A 21,024-nucleotide genomic window follows, 5' to 3' on the forward strand; every position below is an offset into this window, starting at 1 on the left:
CAGTGTGATACACTCAAATGAACACTCTCTCCTTCAGGGTGTGAAGGGACAACCTGGGGATGAATTTTACTAAAGCTGGCCTGAAAAATGAATGTACAAGAATACAGGGAGTTTAAAATCACCCATAATTATACTGCACGAGTCAAACGAGTGGGTCCACTGCACAGAGAAAGCTCTAATCTTCTGAGCATGTTTAATCTGACACTTTAGTTTGCCTAAGATTTTTACAATCCAAATGATGCTGCAAAATGAGCCCCCTGGCAAATAAGCGAAGAATCCAATGCAAGACGCAGCACCTAGAAGCAAACAAAAAAAGCACAAGGCACGAAGCGGAACCTAGAAGCAAACGCATAGCATGTGACGTTTTATCATCATCCTCTCCTCTCTCCACACTGACCAAAGCATTTGTAGCTTCCAAGGGGTGGCTTTGGGGGTTGTGCTCAAAGGAGAGAGAGAGGAAGAAATGAAGATGAGATTTCATTTACCAACAGTTGTCAGTGTCTTGAGTTACTATGTGGAAATAAAGTTGGGTTCGAAACACCTTCTGAAAAAGCATTACGTAGCATCACACCCCTTGGGCAAATCCCAAACCAGTTTTCAAGGGTTTCTGACCTGGTTGCTCTGGCGATACCAGATCCCAACCAGGGAAGCACTTTTTTTCCCTTGATGAACAGAACAGAGTTAATCAACGATTTAAAGATGCCCCTCTCTCCTTCCAAACTTGTAATTCAGATTTATTTAATGTAGAAAAATAAATTAGGCCAGAGGTCCATCAGCCATAAAGTCTGGTCATTTTTGTATTCTGAAAACAACAATTTAGAAAAGGCAAGACAATAACCATTAGAAAGTGGCTTCTTCGCATGAATAGCAACTGATTTTCAGCAGGGTTCTTAGTGTGTATCTTTAATACCCATAGGATCTACCTTCAATGAAGTTACAAGATGGACCGAGAAAACTTCTAAAAGCTGTTCTGGTCTCTAGTTTTTAAGGCTCAACACCCCAAAGCAGGTGGCTAAAGACCTGCTCATCCACAATTGACAAGCCTTGGCTTAGTGGGTAAATGGGACTTTATTTTAGACTTCTCCACTGAAGCTTTGTCTTTATACGAGAGAGATTGAAACACCTCTCCTCCCCTTAAGTAATTGTGCCACAAAGTGAAGAAATTCAGAGGAATTAAAATTCTGGCCTTAGCTCAGCTCTTTTGACAACAGAAGCATCCCACAAGCTTGGTGAAGATGGATTTCCAGATCTTGCTAATTTGAGTCAAGCCTGGTGTTATTCAAACATGCGTTTGGATTTAATCTGTCAAATCTTGAGCAAATGGCCACTCAAGTCACACAATCCACAAAGCGTTATCGATGCACAAAGACAGGACCACATACTTGTTCATTGCAAAGCCACACAGTTCATTAAACAGGGAGAGAGTGACCCTGGGAGAGAAGCTGCTCTTACCTCGAACGTAAAGGTTAGCTGGAGCAGAGTAGCGGGTTCCTGCACTGTTGGTTGCAACACATTCATATTTGCCTTGGTCAGACTCCTCGCTGTTCTCTATTTGCAGAGCTCCTGTGCACAAACAAGAAGACATAGACAACACAGGTTACGGCAAGTCCAGACATGGCAACTCAACAGTTTCACCACATGAGGAACACAGGCTCTACTTGAAAAGTAACTTTCCTGGGTAAGTGTACCACAAACTGCAGCCCTCAGACTCTCAATGGTACCTATCTGCAGCCCCAGGGTGTCCATGCTGTTGTGGGTGAGTTGTTTTTAATCGCATGCGAAAACCAGTTATTGATGCCTTTCCAATGGACACAGGTACTTAAATGCACTGCTTAAATAAAGAACACACACATCTCTATGTTAATTACAGTGTTGGATGGAAAGGATTCCTGTCTAATAAAACGACCTTTACCAGACTTTAAAATTAGATTTTTCTAATCAAAGCAGCTGAACAAAAAGTAGCCTAACCACGGCTGTTTGCTTCCTACTCCTCCACAGTCATGGCCTCTGCTGAACAGAACCAGGGCTCTGCCGCCTGCTCAGCCTCCCTCTTCTCCACCAAATCCCTCCTCAAAAGCCACATCTTTAGATTTGCCGTTAATCAGCTCTCTCCAGGCCAGTCCTTTCCTCACTCTCTCACCTGATTACAGACAGTATCAAATAGCAAAAACAAACAATCTGCGGAACAAAGAACATCACAGAGTTCCCCTTGCCTTTGTTCCCACTCCCCGCCCCAGGAATATCTCACTCAGGCTGTACGCGTCTCAGGGTCCAGAAGTTATCTCGTCACATGTCTAGAGTGCCAGGCGCACCAAGGGTACAAATGATAACAGCCCCCAGAACACAGCGAGAGTCGCGCTAAGCACGTGAGACCAAGGCTATGGCTACTCTGCGCCCGAACACTTCGTATGGAATTTCCAACCATCTCAGGTGAACTGTGATCAACCCACATCCGCACTGGCTGTCCCACCCACGTTCAGCACCCGGTTGGCTGGAATGCCATTTAACATTTCAAAGCCTGCTCTCCACCTTGTATGGATGGGACCTAAATCTGGCTGAACCTGAACTCTGCTAACTGAGCTGCAGGTGGAATCTAGAAGGAAAGAGGTGAGAAAATGAGAGAGACCCAGAATACACCTGGTGACAAGAATAAAAAGTAACCCACCACTGTTACGGGCAAATGCCCAGACCTGGCTCTCTCGGCTGCTCTGCCTGCTTTCCCACGGCAACAAGGAAATCATTTTTAAAGCACCTCCAAGTACTCAGATTTTTCTGGCTCCAGCAGCTTGTCAGAGGGGAACTCTGCTCACAAACCACACACTTGAACTAGAAGAAAACATTAACCCCTTTGCTTGTAAGAATTTGAACCCATTTCCATCTGCCACGGTTCAGAATAACTGTGAAGAGCAGCACTGTGAATAGCTGCAGAAATTGCCATCTCCCTTGTTCTCAGTTCAAGTGGAGGAGGTCAAACTCGGGTTTTCATATCATTAGAAGAGAAGAGAAAGTGATGTGAATCAACCACCACCCACCTGCATTATTTAGAAGGATAAACTGAGACTGTAGCAGAAGTCTGTGTGTCACGGAGAAAAAAATGAACTTCCTGGAGTTCTGCCACATAATACAAATGATGCACAAAGCCCTTGCTGTTGCATTAGGGCTGAAAATGAGGCTTCAGCAAGACAGAGAAAACACGCTACTGCATTCACTCAGTATGCTCGTTTCCCCAAACCACAGAGATCTCTGGACCGCTTCGAAATGCAGGGCCAGCCCAACATCTCTCGTGCATTATTGCTGAATTCAGGGGAAATGTTGGATTTCCACATGCTCTCAGTGAAAAACATCTTCAAACAGACAGCAGCATGACAGGCAGCAGGGAAGGAAGCTTCCCGGCCCTGACAAGCTGGAGAGAAGAATAAAATCTAGAGATGGAGAACACCTATTAGGTTATCTAGTGCATGCCCAGGGGCCCGTGCAGGATGGCTCCCAATTGTAATGTATTAGTGTTCTGTCCAATTCAGCTGTAAATATGCCAAATTATAGGGCTTCCACCACTTCCCCAGGGACTGTGTGCCACAACCTAACAGCCTCACTGGCGGGACAATCTCTCTGATATTTAGCCTATTTTACCCTCCCTCTTAATTTCCTCCTATTACTCGCTCGGGTGTCTTCACTGCGGAGTTAACTCAGGTGCTGAGCACCCAGGTTAGCTTACCCCAGGCGAGAGCCCCACACTGCAAGGCTGTAGCTAGAATGCTGTGTCGTGGCTGGAACAGCACTCCCCTGCGTGCGTCACTAGGACTTCAAGGAGCATATCCCATGGTTCTCTGCGCTGCAGGAAGTGGAGCTGCTCTAGGATTCCTTCCCAGTGAATTACAGGAGAATGGTTCTGTCCGTCTGGGCGCATGGAGTGGGGGGGGGCGGGGGAGGGGAGGAGGGATCGTGGGAAGGCCCTGGGGGACTATCAGCAGCCATTTATCCTGCATCCTCACCGCAAAGTGGGCAGGTTAAAAGAACATGAGAACGGCCAGACTGGGTGAAACCAAAGGTCCACCCAGCCCAGTCTCCTGTCTGCCAACAGGGGCCACCACCAGAGGCCCCAGGGGGACCGAACCGAACAGGGCAGTGTATCAAGTGATTTATTTTTTCAAGGGGTCATTGTGTGTGGGGGGGTCCTCTATTTTTTTTTAAATTGGGGTTGCATTTAATTTCAGCCTCTTTATGAGGTTTTTAAAAAGTTTTCCTGTAGCTTGAAGGCATTTCATTCGTTCTTGTGACTGTTTCTTTTAATTTCCATTTAACTAGCTTCCTTATTTTTGTGTAGTTCCCCCTTCTGAAGTTAAACAATACAGTGGTGGGTTTCTTTAGTATTTTTCCCCCATAAGGATGTTACATTTAATTATATTGTGGTCGCTATTACTGAGCAATTCCATTATAGTCACCTCGAGGACCAGATCCTTTGCTCAACTTATAACTAAATCAAGAATTGCCTCTCCCCTTGAGGTTCCAGGACTAAGGTTACCAAGTCCAGCTGAAAGTCTCACACTTTCTTTTTAGGGTTCAGAGGAGCAGCCGTGTTAGTCTGTATCCACAAAAAGAAAAGGAGGACTTGTGGCACCTTAAGGCTAACCAATTTATTTGAGCATAAGCTTTCGTGAGCTCCAGCTCAGTTCATCGGATGCATGCAGTGGAAAATACACCTCTCTTTTCAGACTACACCGAGAAGCCAGCTGGCTTGGGTTGAAAGCACCAGTAAACACGGGTGAGAGAGTTTTGTTTGAGGACAGGAGGGGGGTTAGGGCAACACAAGAAGACATCCTCTTTGTTATTTAGCCTGGTAAGTAAACTTCACTGGGGGCTTACATGCAAATGCAGACTTATGACCTTCCCACTTTCCTTAACCATTACTTAGCTAATCTACAGGTGCTTAATCTCAAGACACTCAAATGTCATAGCTCTGGTGGGGGGGGAGGAAAGAAAAGCAAAGGAGGGATGAAGGAAATGACTTGCAAAGAGGACTGTTGCAGATGAAACTCTATCGCAGTGTGGCCAGGGGCGTGGTTCTGAGAACACCACTTTCAGCGTGTGCTTCAGCACAAGTCTACAGACTCCTCCGGCCACTGTACAACCAACTCGAGATGTGTCCAGTATAGCTATGGGCATGCAGAGACAACAGTGACCAGGGCCACAGAGCACTGCATGGAAAATGCTTGAGAGGTCCCAGGAGACAAAGGAGGTAAAAGGAAACCTCCAGTCTGTGCCAGAGAAGAGTTTCTGACCGCTACAAAAACAAAATCGCCACTAAACAAATGTAAAAAGTCTGCAATATAATTAACAATAACAGGAAGCTGCCCCATCGTGATACTGTGATGGCAACCAGCAGGGCTGCCAGCGTCGTTTTTCTAGTGGGAAAACAAATGGTGAAGTGATAGACACAGGGAGATGTACATGTTCCCAAATATCTGCAGGGTGTGCATGCCACAGAGGATTATTAGTTATCTGAAGAGGGGGCAAGGCCATAGCTGGGGAAAGGGGAACAATGTAGGCTGAGGAGGAGGAAAATCCCCAGGTAGTGGGAGCCTCATCACTTGAGAAATTCACATTTAGTTTGCATAAGGCACTAGAAAACCTACCACAGGGAACAATCCGGGCGGGGCTGAAGGACTGAATGGGTCCTGACCAGCCCTCATCTGCAGAGCTGATGGAAGTTGCTGAGATGAGGGAGTTTCCAAGCACTGATAAATTCTATCCGTTCTTTGCAACTACTCTGACTGACAGTTGTCAAATCAACGATTAACCATTTACTCACCTGCTGGTGCTGGGAAAGCCCCGTCTGTCGTTTCCTCTATGCTCTGCTACCCTATAGCAAGGGCACAGGGCTGGGAATCTGGAGACCTTTGCCATTGACTCTCTGAGTGACCTTGGACAAGTCTCTTCCCCTTTCTCCACCTCAACAGCTCTCTCTGTACACCTGGAAAAATGACACCGACCTAGACCTGCCTTCAGAGAGTGTTTTGAAATCTAGGGGGCTAACAGCTGCCCAATAAACGTTAATCATTACCATCATTGTCACCCATCGGGGCTCCGGCTAGGCAGGATTTAGAGGGCAGACACCTGGCCCCACCTCCCAGTGAGACGACAGCCACACTGCTGATTAGACAAAGAAAATGTGACCGGATTTAAAAAAAAAATGCTTTTTAAAAAAATGATGTTGAAACATGTCTCAGGGCCCAATCCTGAAAACACTCCCTCCTGGGCAGCACTTGCTACATGGAGGACTCTGGCTGAGGTCACTGACGTACGTGGGGCTACCTGCCCTAGCAAGCACCACACCTGGAGGTAAGCCCTAAAACACGAACAACAAACACGGCATCACTGAAGGAATGAGGGAGCACATTACTATGCCTTCCAGCTTTTCCACTGGCGAGAGAGACTCCCAGCCAGAGGGTCTGAGCTGAGTAGGGAGGAGCGGCAAGCAGTTGACACTAGAAATGGGTGTCAGGCTATGCTGCTCTACACTGACATGGAAGCAAAGCCTCTTCCTGCAGACACTGCCCCTCTCAGCCTGCCTCCCAAGCAGGGCTCTGTCTCCAGCCCCTCTCCACCATGGGCAGGAGGAGCACAGGTTGCTAGGAGAGGCACTGGTTGTGATAAGCTGATCTTGATCACAGCTCAGGCCCATTACAGCACAGCAGAGAGCTGCAAGCTCTGAGTAGAGCCCCTGGCTGCTCTCCGGGGCCAGGGATGAGGCTGGACTTTCTGGAGCTGAGGGAAGAAATGGCTGCTGCTGATTGACAAGCAGCTCTTTCTTCTGCACTCAGGCCCCCGTGCCAATCACGTCTTCATTTTGGAGTTTTCTTTTTTTCTCCTTCAACATGGGCGCAGACTACAGCCCCGCAGCCGCTCTCCGAGATTCCTATCTATTCAAATAGAGTCGTGCTGCTTAGGGAACATCATTAGCTGGAATGATAGTGCTTAAAAGTGGCATTTAAAAAGCGCATTGTGAGAACATGGGGAAGGAAGATCCTGATAAGGCCATCAGGCTGGCAGATACGCTGGGGCAGGCTGGGCTCCACTCCCTCCACCGTCGGTAACGCTCTGTAAAAAGCTCTCTAGCTCCAAGACAAGTTTAACTCTCTGAAACCCTAATGCTGAAACAGACAGGAGGAAAGGCTGTGCTGCTCCACCGGGACCCCTGCGCAGCTTCTCTAGGGCCTACTTTTCTGCAGACGTTGAACACGGAGCTCTCCCAGGCACACGTGCACCCCAGTTTTAGTAGCAGGGGAACTCCTGGACTCAGCCACGAGGGCTCAAAGACAAGAAGAATTTTATCTTTTCCCTGGACTACGAGGATGAACACAAGTGAAATGCCCAGGAGTCAGAGAACTCACCGCTGAATGTATGTAAGGAAGAGGGTCACAATGCTGGTGCTAATCGATCCCAGCTTCTGACACAGACACTGTCCTTTCTCAACCAGCGGCTCTAGAGGAGATGGAATTTCACCCACCTGGCATCCCTGGGCACCTAGTTACCCTACTCCTCCCCATCCACGTCCTCCACAAGAGAGAAATCCAATGTGTGGCTTCCTCCGCAGTTGCTTTCCATGTCAGCCATTTGGTGAGCAGAACAATCCATAGTGCTGAGGCTGGTGCCCTACATTTCCCCTCACTACAAGGCACAACATAGAGAGATTTCAGAGGAACAGCCGTGTTAGTCTGTATTCGCAAAAAGAAAAGGAGTACTTGTGGCACCTTAGAGACTAACCAATTTATTTGAGCATGAGCTTTCGTGAGCTACAGCTCACTTCATCAGATGTTTACCGTGGAAACTGCAGCAGACTTTATATACACACAGAGAATATGAAACAATACCTCCTCCCACCCCACTGTCCTGCTGGTAATAGCTTATCTAAAGTGATCAGCAGGTGGGCCATTTCCAGCACAAATCCAGGTTTTCTCACCCTCCACCCCCCCACACAAATTCACTCTCCTGCTGGTGCTAGCCCATCCAAAGTGACAACTCTTTACATAGTCAAGTCGGGCTATTTCCTGCATAGATCCAGGTTTTCTCACATCCCCCCCACCCCCATACACACACAAACTCACTCTCCTGCTGGTAATAGCTCATCTAAACTGACCACTCTCCAAGTTTAAATCCAAGTTAAACCAGAACATATGGGGGGGGGGGGGGGGTTGTTAGGAAAAAACAAGAGGAAACAGGCTGCCAATTGTGCCCACATATCTATTCAGGGGACACCATCACAGGGCCTAATAACATCAGCCACACTATCAGAGGCTCGTTCACCTGCACATCCACCAATGTGATATATGCCATCATGTGCCAGCAATGCCCCTCTGCCATGTACATTGGTCAAACTGGACAGTCTCTACGTAAAAGAATAAATGGACACAAATCAGATGTCAAGAATTATAACATTCATAAACCAGTCGGAGAACACTTCAATCTCTCTGGTCACGCAATCACAGACATGAAGGTCGCTATCTTAAAACAAAAAAACTTCAAATCCAGACTCCAGCGAGAAACTGCTGAATTGGAATTCATTTGCAAATTGGATACTATTAATTTAGGCTTAAATAGAGACTGGGAGTGGCTAAGTCATTATGCAAGGTAGCCTGTTTCCTCTTGTTTTTTCCTAACCCCCCCCCCCCCCCCATATGTTCTGGTTTAACTTGGATTTAAACTTGGAGAGTGGTCAGTTTAGATGAGCTATTACCAGCAGGAGAGTGAGTTTGTGTGTGTATGGGGGTGGGGGGGATGTGAGAAAACCTGGATCTATGCAGGAAATAGCCCGACTTGACTATGTAAAGAGTTGTCACTTTGGATGGGCTAGCACCAGCAGGAGAGTGAATTTGTGTGGGGGGGTGGAGGGTGAGAAAACCTGGATTTGTGCTGGAAATGGCCCACCTGCTGATCACTTTAGATAAGCTATTACCAGCAGGACAGTGGGGTGGGAGGAGGTATTGTTTCATATTCTCTGTGTGTATATAAAGTCTGCTGCAGTTTCCACGGTAAACATCTGATGAAGTGAGCTGTAGCTCACGAAAGCTCATGCTCAAATAAATTGGTTAGTCTCTAAGGTGCCACAAGTACTCCTTTTCTTTTTGCGAACATAGAGAGAGGAATTCCTGGGAAACAAGCAGGGAGAACTGGAAGTCCTGGCACAGTCAAGGAATTATGATGTGATTGGAATAACAGAGACTTGGTGGGATAACTCACATGACTGGAGCACTGTCATGGATGGATATAAACTGTTCAGGAAGGACAGGCAGGGCAGAAAAGGTGGGGGAGTTGCATTGTGTGTAAGGGAGAAGTATGACTGCTCAGAGCTCAAGTATGAAACTGCAGAAAAACCTGAGTGTCTCTGGATTAAATTTAGAAGTGTGAGCAACAAGGGTGACGTTGTGGTGGGAGTCTGCTGTAGACCACCGGACCAGGGGGATGAGGTGGATGAGGCTTTCTTCCGGCAACTAACAGAAGTTACTAGATCGCAGGCCCTGGTTCTCATGGGGGACTTCAATCACCCTGATATCTGCTGGGAGAGCAATACAGCGGTGCACAGACAATCCAGGAAGTTTTTGGAAATTGTAGGGGACAACTTCCTGGTGCAAGTGCTGGAGGAACCAACTAGGGGCAGAGCTCTTCTTGACCAGCTGCTCACAAACAGGGAAGAATTAGTAGGGGAAGCTAAAGTGGATGGGAACCTGGGAGGCAGTGACCATGAGATGGTTGAGTTCAGGATCCTGACACAGGGAAGAAAGGAGAGCAGCAGAATACGGACCCTGGACTTCAGAAAAGCAGACTTTGACTCCCTCAGGGAACTGATGGGCAGGATCCCCTGGGAGAATAACATGAGGGGGAAAGGAGTCCAGGAGAACTGGCTGTATTTTAAAGAATCCTTATTGAGGTTACAGGGACAAACTATCCCGATGTGTAGAAAGAATAGTAAATATGGCAGGCGACCAGCTTGGCTTAACAGTGAAATCCTCGCTGATCTTAAACACAAAAAAGAAGCTTACAAGAAGTGGAAGATTGGACAAATGACCAGGGAAGAGTATAAAAATATTGCTCGGGCATGCAGGAGTGAAATCAGGAAGGCCAAATCACACTTGGAGTTGCAGCTAGCAAGAGATGTTAAGAGTAACAAGAAGGGTTTCTTCAGGTATGTTAGCAACAAGAAGAAAGTCAAGGAAAGTGTGGGCCCCTTATTGAATGAGGGAGGCAACCTAGTGACAGAGGACGTAGAAAAAGCTAATGTACTCAATGCTTTTTTTGCCTCTGTCTTCACGAACAAGGTCAGCTCCCAGACTACTGCACTGAGCAGCACAGCATGGGGAGGAGGTGACCAGCCCTCTGTGGAGAAAGAAGTGGTTCGGGACTATTTAGAAAAGCTGAACGAGCACAAGTCCATGGGGCCGGATGCGTTGCATCCAAGAGTGCTAAAGGAGTTGGCGGATATGATTGCAGAGCCATTGGCCATTATCTTTGAAAACTCATGGCAATCGGGGGAAGTCCCGGATGACTGGAAAAAGGCTAATGTAGTGCCCATCTTTAAAAAAGGGAAGGAGGATGATCCTGGGAACTACAGACCAGTCAGCCTCACCTCAGTCCCTGGAAAAATCATGGAGCAGGTCCTCAAGGAATCAATTCTGAAGCACTTAGAGGAGACAAAAGTGATCAGGAACAGTCAGCATGGATTCACCAAGGGCAAGTCATGCCTGACTAATCTAATTGCCTTCTATGACAAGATAACTGGCTCTGTGGATGAAGGGAAAGCAGTGGACGTATTGTTCCTTGACTTTAGCAAAGCTTTTGACACGGTCTCCCACAGTATTCTTGCCAGTAAGTTAAATAAGTATGGGCTGGATGAATGGACGATAAGGTGGATAGAAAGAAAGCTGGCTAGACTGTCGGGCTCAATACGTAGTGATCAATGGCTCCACGTCTAGTTGGCAGCCGGTATCAAGTGGAGTGCCCCAAGGGTCGGTCCTGGGGCCGGTTTTGTTCAATATCTTCATTCATGATCTGGAGGACGGTGTGGATTGCACCCTCAGCAAGTTTGCATATGACACTAAACTGGGAGGAGAGGTAGATACGCTGGAGCGTAGGGATAGGATACAGAGGGACCTAGACAAATTAGAGGATTGAGCCAATAAAATTTGATGAAGTTCAACAAGGACAAGTGCAGAGTCCTGCACTTAGGACGGAAGAATCCAATGCACCGCTACAGACTAGGGACCGAATGGCTAGGCAGCAGTTCTGCAGAAAAGGACCTAGGGGTTACAGTGGACGAGAAGCTGGATAGGAGTCAACAGTGTGCCCTTGTTGCCAAGAAGGCCAGTGGCATTTTGGGGTGTATATGTAGGGGCATTGCCAGCAGATCGAGGGATGTGATCGTTCCCCTCTAGTCGACATTGGTGAGGCCTCATCTGGAGTACTGTGTCCAGTTTTGGGTCCCACACTACAAGAAGGATGTGGAAAAATTGGAAAGCATCCAGCGGAGGGCAACAAAAATGATTAGGGGACTGGAACACATGACTTATGAGGAGAGGCTGAGGGAACGGGGATTGTTTAGTCTGCGGAAGAGAAGAATGAGGGGGGATTTGATAGCTGCTTTCAACTACCTGAGAGGGGGTTCCAAAGAGGATGGCTCTAGACTGTTCTCAGTGGTAGCAGATGTCAGAACAAGGAGTAATGGTCTCAAGTTGTATTGGGTAGGTTTAGGTTGGATATTAGGAAAAACTTTTTCATTAGGAGGGTGGTGAAACACTGGACTTTGGTAAATCCAGGACTTTGTCTAAAGTAATTTAAAGACCCTGTTTCTGTGGATCACTTCTTGCTGACATCCGGCGCTTTGGCTGGAGCATTTCCAATGGAAATCAGTGAAACGGAGCCACGCTGGCTTCTGCTCCATTCAAACAGAAACCCTCTCGCTGGCAGCAAATGAAAAGTAGCTGCCCCCTGTGCTTTATACATAGCAATACAAAGAGAGGAGAGAACAAATTCTAACTCTGGGCTAAGGGTCAGCTGCAGAAACGGCTCCAGGATGTGAAAGAGAGATGTGACATAAACCCACCCACTCCATTATGGCTCTAAAACTTGCCTTAGACACTGACACTTACTATGTTTTGGCCTTGACGTCTGATCATGTCAATAATGCTAATGAAAACGGAATAAAGTAACAGAGCAAAAAGCCATGTATAAAACAAGTATGGGAAAAAATCTGATCAGTGTCTGGACTGTGGTCTCCAGTTTGCTTCAGTCACTTTTTGGATGTGGGAAAACAGTTCTCATCAAGTGAAAGCTGCAAGGGGAGTTTTACAGCGCAGCTATCAGGGGATCCTACTGGGCTTGTGATAATCCTTACCGATCCATCAGAATGCACCTTTCCAAAGGACAGAAGGCATTGCAGACATGCCAGCCCCATGTGGTGCGCTGTCTCTGGGGCTGGGGAGAGCACTCCACCCACGACCCTCCAGAAGCACTAGAGACGGATTTTTAAGGGCTGGCCTGAAGGAGTGGGGACAGCAGGATGTGGACTGAGAATCTGACCTGAGGAGATGGCAAGAGTTTGATGCTGTGGTAAATTCCCCTAAAGAATCTGTGCTCACGAAGGAACACTGGGATGGACTCAGACTCCAAACACTTTTTAAAAAGTCTCTGACAAGCAAATAAATAAAAGCAACATTTCTAGTATTCTTTGGCTCATGCAGTACTACGGACTTTGTACTTTATAATGCAGTCAAATTCCAGCTATTGTAGACAAATGCACCCAGCCCATCAGTGGCGCCAATTATGCAAACACGATAACTACAAACATAATTTCCTTGTCCGTGCTCGCTATGTTCATTCCATCCCAGACCCTGATGACTGGCTTGTTAGGGACCTGTTTTGGATGCCTGTGCACTCTGATATACACCGAAGAGACAGCTGGCGATGTCACTGGACCTGAATGTGGGCAAACAGGAGAAAAGGGAGGTATGGAGTACACGCAGTGGCTCTTTTGGGCTCCTGGTACATTAGCGGGTCTTGGATGGCTCTGAGCTCTCTGGGCCAGCTATTGGGAAGGATCCCACAAATCTTCATGGTTCAGTATCAGCTGTGAACTACAATACTAACTAGGAGGAATACTGATTTGTGTAGTTCTGAAGGGACAGAGTCCACTTGAAGACCAGTCAGTCTATTCGTGTGCAATGAGTGACAAACTATTCCAATAGTTAGCCACCTGTGTCTCCCTGCCAACGTCTGGGGTTTTACAATCACATTCTACATTTTAAAAAATATTTGTTTCCCCCCTTTTTGAGAGTGAAAACCCCAGAGAAACAACAAGGAAAACAGTAAAGAAGACCATACACAAAGCACCATCAAAAGCACAAACACACACCAAAAGAACGAAGGAAAATACTTCCCTTCCCTGTACTCTCCCTCACATATAGGAATCTTAGGTGTTACCTGTGATAGTAGTGTGGTAACAAAGACAGGATAATGAAAGGGAATGCTAAAGTTGATCGTGTCTCTTTATCATTTCTGGTGCTACCCATGGCCCTGGTACATCACCTATGAAGTGCTAATGTCCCCATGAAACTCTGCATGTCTTGCTCCACACATCTACCATGGCAGGAGAGAACTGCCAAAAGACTCTCTGAGAGACTGATTAAGCTCGACTCCAGAGCAATACAGAAAACTAACATCGTGTTTTATACTTTGAAAACAGAGGACAAGGCATCATTTCCTCAGACTTAGAGTGGTTGTCATTCCTTATCCACCTGTTGTTTAACATGCCAATCACTCGCTGGTTCCATGTCTCTCTGAACAGTGTAACAGAACTCTGGGACTGGCCCATCAGCCAGGGCTTCTCCTGAAGGGCGGAGAGATAACATCTGGAGCTAAGAATACTGGATAACTAATAGAATTATCTCTCTGTGGCTGAGTAATTATGGCAGGCATGGACAGAAAGGACAGGTTTTGTAGTAGCAGGACCAAAAGAAAAGGTTAGTCACAGAAATAAATCTCATCCAGGCTCAATGAGGACTGATTAGGAGTTTCTTATCTTAATCTCCTGTTGATCATGCACTGATTCCTGCAATTGGGTCTTCCAGTGGTCTAGGCCTGTCCTCATAAAGTATTGGGCTAATGCTTGAAATTCCCAAGCTACTTCACACACCAAAAACCTCTCAACAGAGAATCATACAGATAGTTAGATCAGCAGTCACCCAAACTGATTGTTCTAACAGAGTCAAATTTCCTTTCGGACCAGGCTCATGGATTCTAGAGAAGCTCAAGCAGCGAACTTACCGTAATGAGGAACAAGAGTGCCGCTGGGTATAGAACATGGCAGAACAGTCACATCTAAGTGGACATAACCTCTCCTTTAGAAAAGTGGTTTCATCTAATCAGTTGTTATCTTTAGAAATTCAACGACCTCTGCTAAGGCGTTAGGCTAGCAGAAATCCTCCAGAGAAAGGCAGAAAGGGGCACATGGCTTCGGTTTGCACTCATAAAAATGTTGTCTTTGACATTCAAACAGGACACATACATTTTAAATAATGTCAAGCACATTCTTAAAATACCTTGTCAGGATTCGAATGGGAGGGATTTATGTTTTATGAGATGGATGATTCTTATTACAGAGATATGTTCAGTTCCCAAGCAGGAGGTATGGAACATCCACACGGTTCTGATGCTGAGTTACTAATGTCATCAGACAGCTGTGCAAGGAAAGGCCCAAGAAATGCAATGTGTTGTGTATGCAACGCTGGAAGCTTGGTGCACTCAGCTAGTTAGTATTCAATCTCTCCCTTCGTTTTAGGATTTGTAATAGGAATAGAGATGAAGAAATAGTTTAAGTAGCTTGTAACATCACAGCTGTCTATCTTGAAGCATTCCAAAGGTAGGAATGACACATACATAAACCCATTCATTTTTTATAAATAAATAAAATAGTTTCAATCTTTTTCCCTGACCCAGATTTGCTACACAGGCAACTTGATGCAAATACACATAAAACAGCAATCCTCATTGGCTCTAAAATCACTTTACAGGAGCTGAAAACATTAATCCACAGCAACAGAACCAGTTCCAAAGAGTCAAATTATTAACTTCCAGCAGTGATTCAGTGGCGGGTGGGGAGGAGAGAAGGAGCAGCATTGGACAAATGAGATTGTATCGATTTGGAGGGGTAATAATTCTATCCAGAAATGTAGGGGTCAGTCAACAGTGGTAACAGAAATCACAAGAGAACTCAAAGGGTCTTACCATGTAACACAGATTAACATATTAAAGTTAATATAAAAGGACAACTGTGAGTATTAGGCTAAAAAAACAACACTCCAATTGGTAAGTCATTACTGGTGCATACAGGCTGTGAAAAACTAGCCAAAGTCTGTGCATGCTGGGCTGTCAAACTGTTGGTGGGTTTAAGTAATGAAGGCTTAAAGCAGCCAGATCTGTTTCAGATTCATTTGCTCAGAACAAATCTCTATGCTACAATTCAGTGCCAACTGGCTCCAGGGGATGGGGCAGGCTTTTGGGTCTCCTCAGGAGTGGCTGATTCCTCACTCTCATGACAGTACTTGAAAGGCAAACACATAGCTCTCAAACCAAGGGGCTGCTTATCTCACAGCCAGATTTGCCTGAACTCTCTAGAATTTACCTTCATCTGATTAGATTTTCATGCCTGACAGCAGCAGAGTGACAAAAGGTTTGATTGTTCTCTTGTGAAAATGTTACAGTCTTAAACCTACACCACAGCGACTGATCAAAACTCCCTGTGCATCGACACCCAGCAGGTGACTGCTGTCCCATGCTGTATGGAAGTTCAGAGAGTTCGTGAAGCCGCAGGAGGAGCCAGCCCCTCTGGGGCACACGGGAGAAGTGTTTCCAGTTTTCAAACTTTCCGTTGAATAACCCCCTTTCAACAGTGCAACACTGCAATGGATGACTCTGCAAGGAGTCACACTAAAAATAAACCAAAATCAACACGCTAGTGGGAGAGTGCAGATGAGCAAGAGCACCGGCAGAGTCAGGGCTGAGAGAAAAAGCTGGAGATGAGAAACACTGGTGGAGAAGGAGCAGGGCAGACAGGAAATGAAGTGATGTGACACATTTCAGCATTCTTACCTCTGATTGGTGTACCACCTGGTGAGGTAATTTGAATGCAAATAAGATTAGAGAGAAGCGTTAGTACAAAGAGGAAAGGAAGAAAATTATAACTAAAAAGCAGAAAGTTTTTAAAGCTAGAATTTGTATTAGCGCAACAGGAATAAATAAAAAGAAACTGAAAGTCAGAGTGACACTCTTAGGTTAGTAAAGCTCATTGCTCCCAGGAGTGCAGCATCCACCTGGTGTTTGCCATTCCGCTCCTAGCTGCCCACTACGCTGCAGAGGAGGTGCTGGTGACTGGCCTACTCACTTGCATTCATTATTATTCAAGCAGTTGAGATGGAAGAGACATTGGAAAGATGGTGCGGTGCCCTTTGTTCAGTAGCAAGGGGTGAGGTAGTGGAGACTGAGTGGTGTGTGAGCCTGAGTGTGCTGGGAGGGTCGCGGTGTTAAGCACATGGTCGCTGGCGTGGGGCACATTCTGGCTTTCAGGTTAGAATGACCAGTGGGACAAAATCTGCTGATTTAAAGAAATGAAATTAAGGGGAGAGGAGAGCAAAGCCAGCCTCCATGAGAGCCCACTTGTACAAACCCAGTATTAGTCTCCTCTGGCATGGAGATTAGTGTCATGTAGAACTAACTTTATATAGAAAATACTTTCAAACAAAACTACAAAGAATTTCTACTAATCCCAGTGATTAAACAATGGCACACCAGCCACACCTCCCTCATTTCTGCCTAATTTGGACAGTAGCTAGAGGAAAGAATCCTTACCCTCTTTATAACGGAGCTGAAGATCATTTTTACATGCTGTAATGCAGTGCATCTTATAAGGAGGGCTTTTTGGTAAGGAGGTCCAGTTGACTTGATGCAACAGTCAGCAAAAATTTGTATTATCATTGGGTTTAAGATTAGCATGTGGAGCATCAACAAGTTATTGCCCTGAGTTTACTATGTGGTTAATAAACAATACATAGTTTCAAGTGTGTGGAAATCCAGGTAGGCAAATTGGCAGTGAACCCCTCTAATCCCCAGTTTTGTCCCCTTGGTCTTATTTTGCACATATGAAGGCTGTTAGTACAAGGGAGAGATTCATGCATATCTAATCTGTAGGCAGTTCATGGTAGGTGTTGGTTTTATGCAGATTTGTAAGATCTGAATACCAAGCACTTACCAAAGAAAACTGAGGAATTTAAACAGACAGAAAAACAGGGTTAAACAGGACACAGAGTGTCAAATCATGTTCAGTGTATTGATTAATAAATACCAGTATGCATACACGAGTGCTGTGTATCTCAGATTTACAGCTCCCCATTCCATTATCCACAACAATGCTCACCCAATGGGAAACAAAGAAAGACACTCAAAGAGTTTCTGTAAATACAAAGAAGGCAGATTTTAAGCATGTTTAACTTGCCTCTTAAAAAGTAATTAAAATATTTACACTTATTATCTCTCTCTCCTAACTACTGTTCCTTTAGGCAGAAGCCTTGTTCAAATCAGAAATAGCAATTCTGACAGCTCCTTTTAGCATTCTCCTCAGCCAAGATGACATTACTCCATTTTATTTAACTTTATGGCTGGTTATATTTTTTGACGTTTTTGTCCACAGATGAGTGAAGCATCAGGGAAGATCTTGCTGTCGCTGAAGTTGTGGGTAATCTCTCCTTTGCCATAGTGAATCTGCTGCCTATTTATCTATCTTGGTAACTACTGCTACCCTTGACAGAACAGTGACAGCCAGAGATATGTGCACAGCACTGATGCTGCACAGACAGGGAGCAGAGGGTTATTTTTCGTTGCCCAGGTGGAAAGTTTGGTAAGTGCTCAGCTTTCTCTGAAGCCGCTGGTTTTCTCTGCCTATTCCACCCCATGTAAAAAGCCTCAGCATAGAAGGTCACTCCCCACACAGGCATGGAAACGACACAGAGAACCCATCCCTGGAGCAGAACCCAGGAATTCCTTCCATGCTCTTGGCCGGCTGAAGTGGGGTTTATAGTTTTACACTAACACCACGGAGATTTGAAGCCAGTTGTTAAATCTACCCACCACAGTAGTTAGGCCCTTTTCTCTAATACGCAATTGTCTACACAGAGCTCCAGGAGCAAGTACACACTTGAAACAGATTCCCTCAAGCTAAGTGTGATGGGCTCATCTTCTCCCTGCACTACAGCTCAATCCCTCTGGCCTAGCAGCCTAAGCCAGCTCTTGCAGGAGGCTCACGGTGCAGAAGAACAATATTCATTCAGGGGCCTAGTCACCCTGCCAGGCTTGGGACATTTTCATTCTCCACTCAGAGGAACACTGATGTGGGGATGTTTGTGGCATTCGAGGAGCTCCTATAACACTTTCCTGTGGGATGCTCAGCGTGACAGAAAGAACACAGGCAACGAGTCCTCAAAAATCACAGGACAAGATCGATTCCCCCTCATACCCCAAAAGGGCTTCATTACAGAACAGACCATGAAGCTGGCAGCATGACAAACACTTGGACAGATTAATAACTGAGCCCAGCTTGTGTCCTGTGATGGCTAGGCAGGCTTATGACAAAGGGCATCCCAGGTACAAGCTTTCAGCCTAGTCCTTTGTGTGCACTGAAGGGCTGAAGTGCTCATCGTAAGTGAGAGAACTTAACAGTTCACGACCTCAATAACTGGCATTACATTAGCCTGGGCCCTCTCCCTCACTGGAGGTGCAGGTTGATGCACATTGGCAGGAGAGTATGTAGGGGAAGCTGGCATTGTCGCTGTCTGTGATGGACCCATTCTCTAGATAAGTGTAGACTTCAGTCTCTGTGGCCTTGCCTGACCCATAATTCCCCACTGGTGCAGCTGCAGCCACCACAGTGATGATGGAAGCATTAGTACGGACAGGACTTGAGTATTTTTACTGGTGGGACTGATAGCTCCACCCAGAGCAGGTCTAGAAACACCAGCGGCTGCGTGGCCCTAGCCCTTTCCACTGGTGGAGAGTGAGGGGCTGATTTCTGTTGGACACAGACTCGCCTTAAGGCTGTCAATCCAGTACCTCTTCACAGACACATAGTTCACCCCCCTGATCCCAGTTTCCGAGTATCTCACACTGAACGTAGCAGGGAGCTGGGTTTAGTAATACCCCCATCCCAGAAAGCTCAGTTCAGCTGGTATCAGATAGTTTTGAATGAAGCCCTATTTAAGGCAAGCCATTGTTAGGGAATGTGACAACAAGAGAGAGGGTTACTTACCTTGCACAGTAACTGTGGTCCTTCAGAGCTTTACCGGTGTGGACCCCCTTATTGGTGTGTGCATACATCTCATGCACTGACAGCCACATGGACAAACATTCAAAGAATGACAAATTCTTACTCTGTAGTTCATCTCTCTAAACGTTTTGTCTGGGCCATCTGTCTGCTCAGCCCACTCCTGAGAGAGCTCACACCCTTCACATGGGGAACTGTATCCTTTTGGACCATGCTATTATGCAGTTCTTCTTTTCAGCCAGATGCCCACATGCTTTCTGGATTTACAACCTGATCTTGACAGGAGGCAAGAGCCTCCTGCCAGACTCTGAGCACCTTCCACACTCGATGAAATAAACAATTTTAATGTTCTTGGATTCGGTAAGCTGTTTGGGACAGGGACTATCTCCTCCTGTGCGTCCATGCAGTGCCCAACGCAAAAGAGCCCCAAGCCTGACTGGGGCTTTTGGGCATGACTGTAATGGAAGCGGGAGAAGCAGAAGGTGCTCAGCTTCTTGCAGGATCACTTTCTCAGGTGGCTGAGCATCCCAGTGATCTGACAACAGCGATAGCCTCTAGGCTGTCAACCACAAGTAACAGATCTGAAAAGCAGGCATCTAAGTGAAGCAGCATAACTGGAGAGAACATGTTTGCTAACAACTCAGAGTGCGCAACTACCCAGGGATAATCTAGGTGAGCAGCCGCGCACACGGCCACCATGGAATGAGGCATCACACTTGCACTGAGAACGATTGGGGGTCTTCTGCAGAGCCATGTTTCGTGACTTGAATATCAAATGAGCTGCCTGTTAGCAATCGCCAGGTCCAGGACACAGTTCTAGTCGCTATGAATTAAAATACATCATGAACAGGATGACTCTTGTTAAACAAAGCTGTTTAACAGATGCAGAATTTTTGGCATCACAAAACAGTGTTAGTGAAACATTTCCTCTTCTAACCTCAGTGGGGGTGGGGGCGGGGGCAGAAAGACTTTGTTTGTCTAACCTGTTTTAAAGAGCAGGTTAGACAAACACCTGTCAGGGATGTTCTAGATAATACTTAGTCCTGCCTCAGTGCCGGGGACTGGACTAGAGGACGTACCGAGTTCCCTTCCAGTCCAACACATATGAGTCTTTGTTAGCATTCAGGATAAATGGAACATCTGGTTCCAACATTACTTTCTTACAATTTTTTTTTAAATTTTATCAGACAATTTTCTCATGAGCAAGGCAAAAACGCTTCCTTGAATATGAATCCTGAACCCATGTGTTGGAAGTGACCAACAGGTTGAAAGGTCTGAATACCATAAACTTTGTAAGAGGGTCCTTCAGAGAGCTGTACTGAATTAAAGGTTCTCTGCTCAAGACCCTAAAATTCAAAATGAGCTCCTGAGCATCAGTAGAAACGCTTAGACCTGGTCTACATTGGGAAAATTGTCTCCAGATCACTAAACTAGTTTGAAAACAAATTCCCCTAAATCTATTTTAAAACCAGTTGGAGCCATAATGTAAACTAGACTCCTGGTTGCCAGAACCTGTTTTAAAACCACTTAGTATACTACATCTCCAGCTGTTTTAAAATTGGTTTAGCAGAGCCAGTTTTAAAATGGTTAGCAGTCAGGGTAAATTTCTCCAGTGCAGACTATGCCTTACATCCTGTGGCCTTTGTCGATGATTATGAGGCACTGAC

General features: G+C 46.0%; 1 protein-coding gene across 12 annotated transcripts in view; it reads right to left on the bottom strand.

Annotated features, from left to right (window-relative positions):
- PTPRF (protein tyrosine phosphatase receptor type F) overlaps window positions 1–21,024 on the bottom strand; it is a 605,446-nt gene that overhangs the window by 110,041 nt on the left and 474,381 nt on the right. For 7 of the 12 annotated variants that reach the window (XM_075131918.1, XM_075131917.1, XM_075131916.1 and 4 more), the window contains exon 7: window positions 1,453–1,563. In XM_075131918.1, the coding sequence (XP_074988019.1) occupies window positions 1,453–1,563 (111 nt within the window). Of the gene's footprint in view, window positions 1–1,452; window positions 1,564–16,137; window positions 16,156–21,024 lie in introns of all 12 variants that reach the window. The other 5 variants (XM_075131915.1, XM_075131910.1, XM_075131911.1 and 2 more) reach the window with 1 other exon arrangement.

The sequence above is a fragment of the Caretta caretta genome, chromosome 8 (assembly GCF_965140235.1).
Source record: "Caretta caretta isolate rCarCar2 chromosome 8, rCarCar1.hap1, whole genome shotgun sequence".
Classification (NCBI taxonomy): Eukaryota; Metazoa; Chordata; order Testudines; family Cheloniidae; genus Caretta; species Caretta caretta.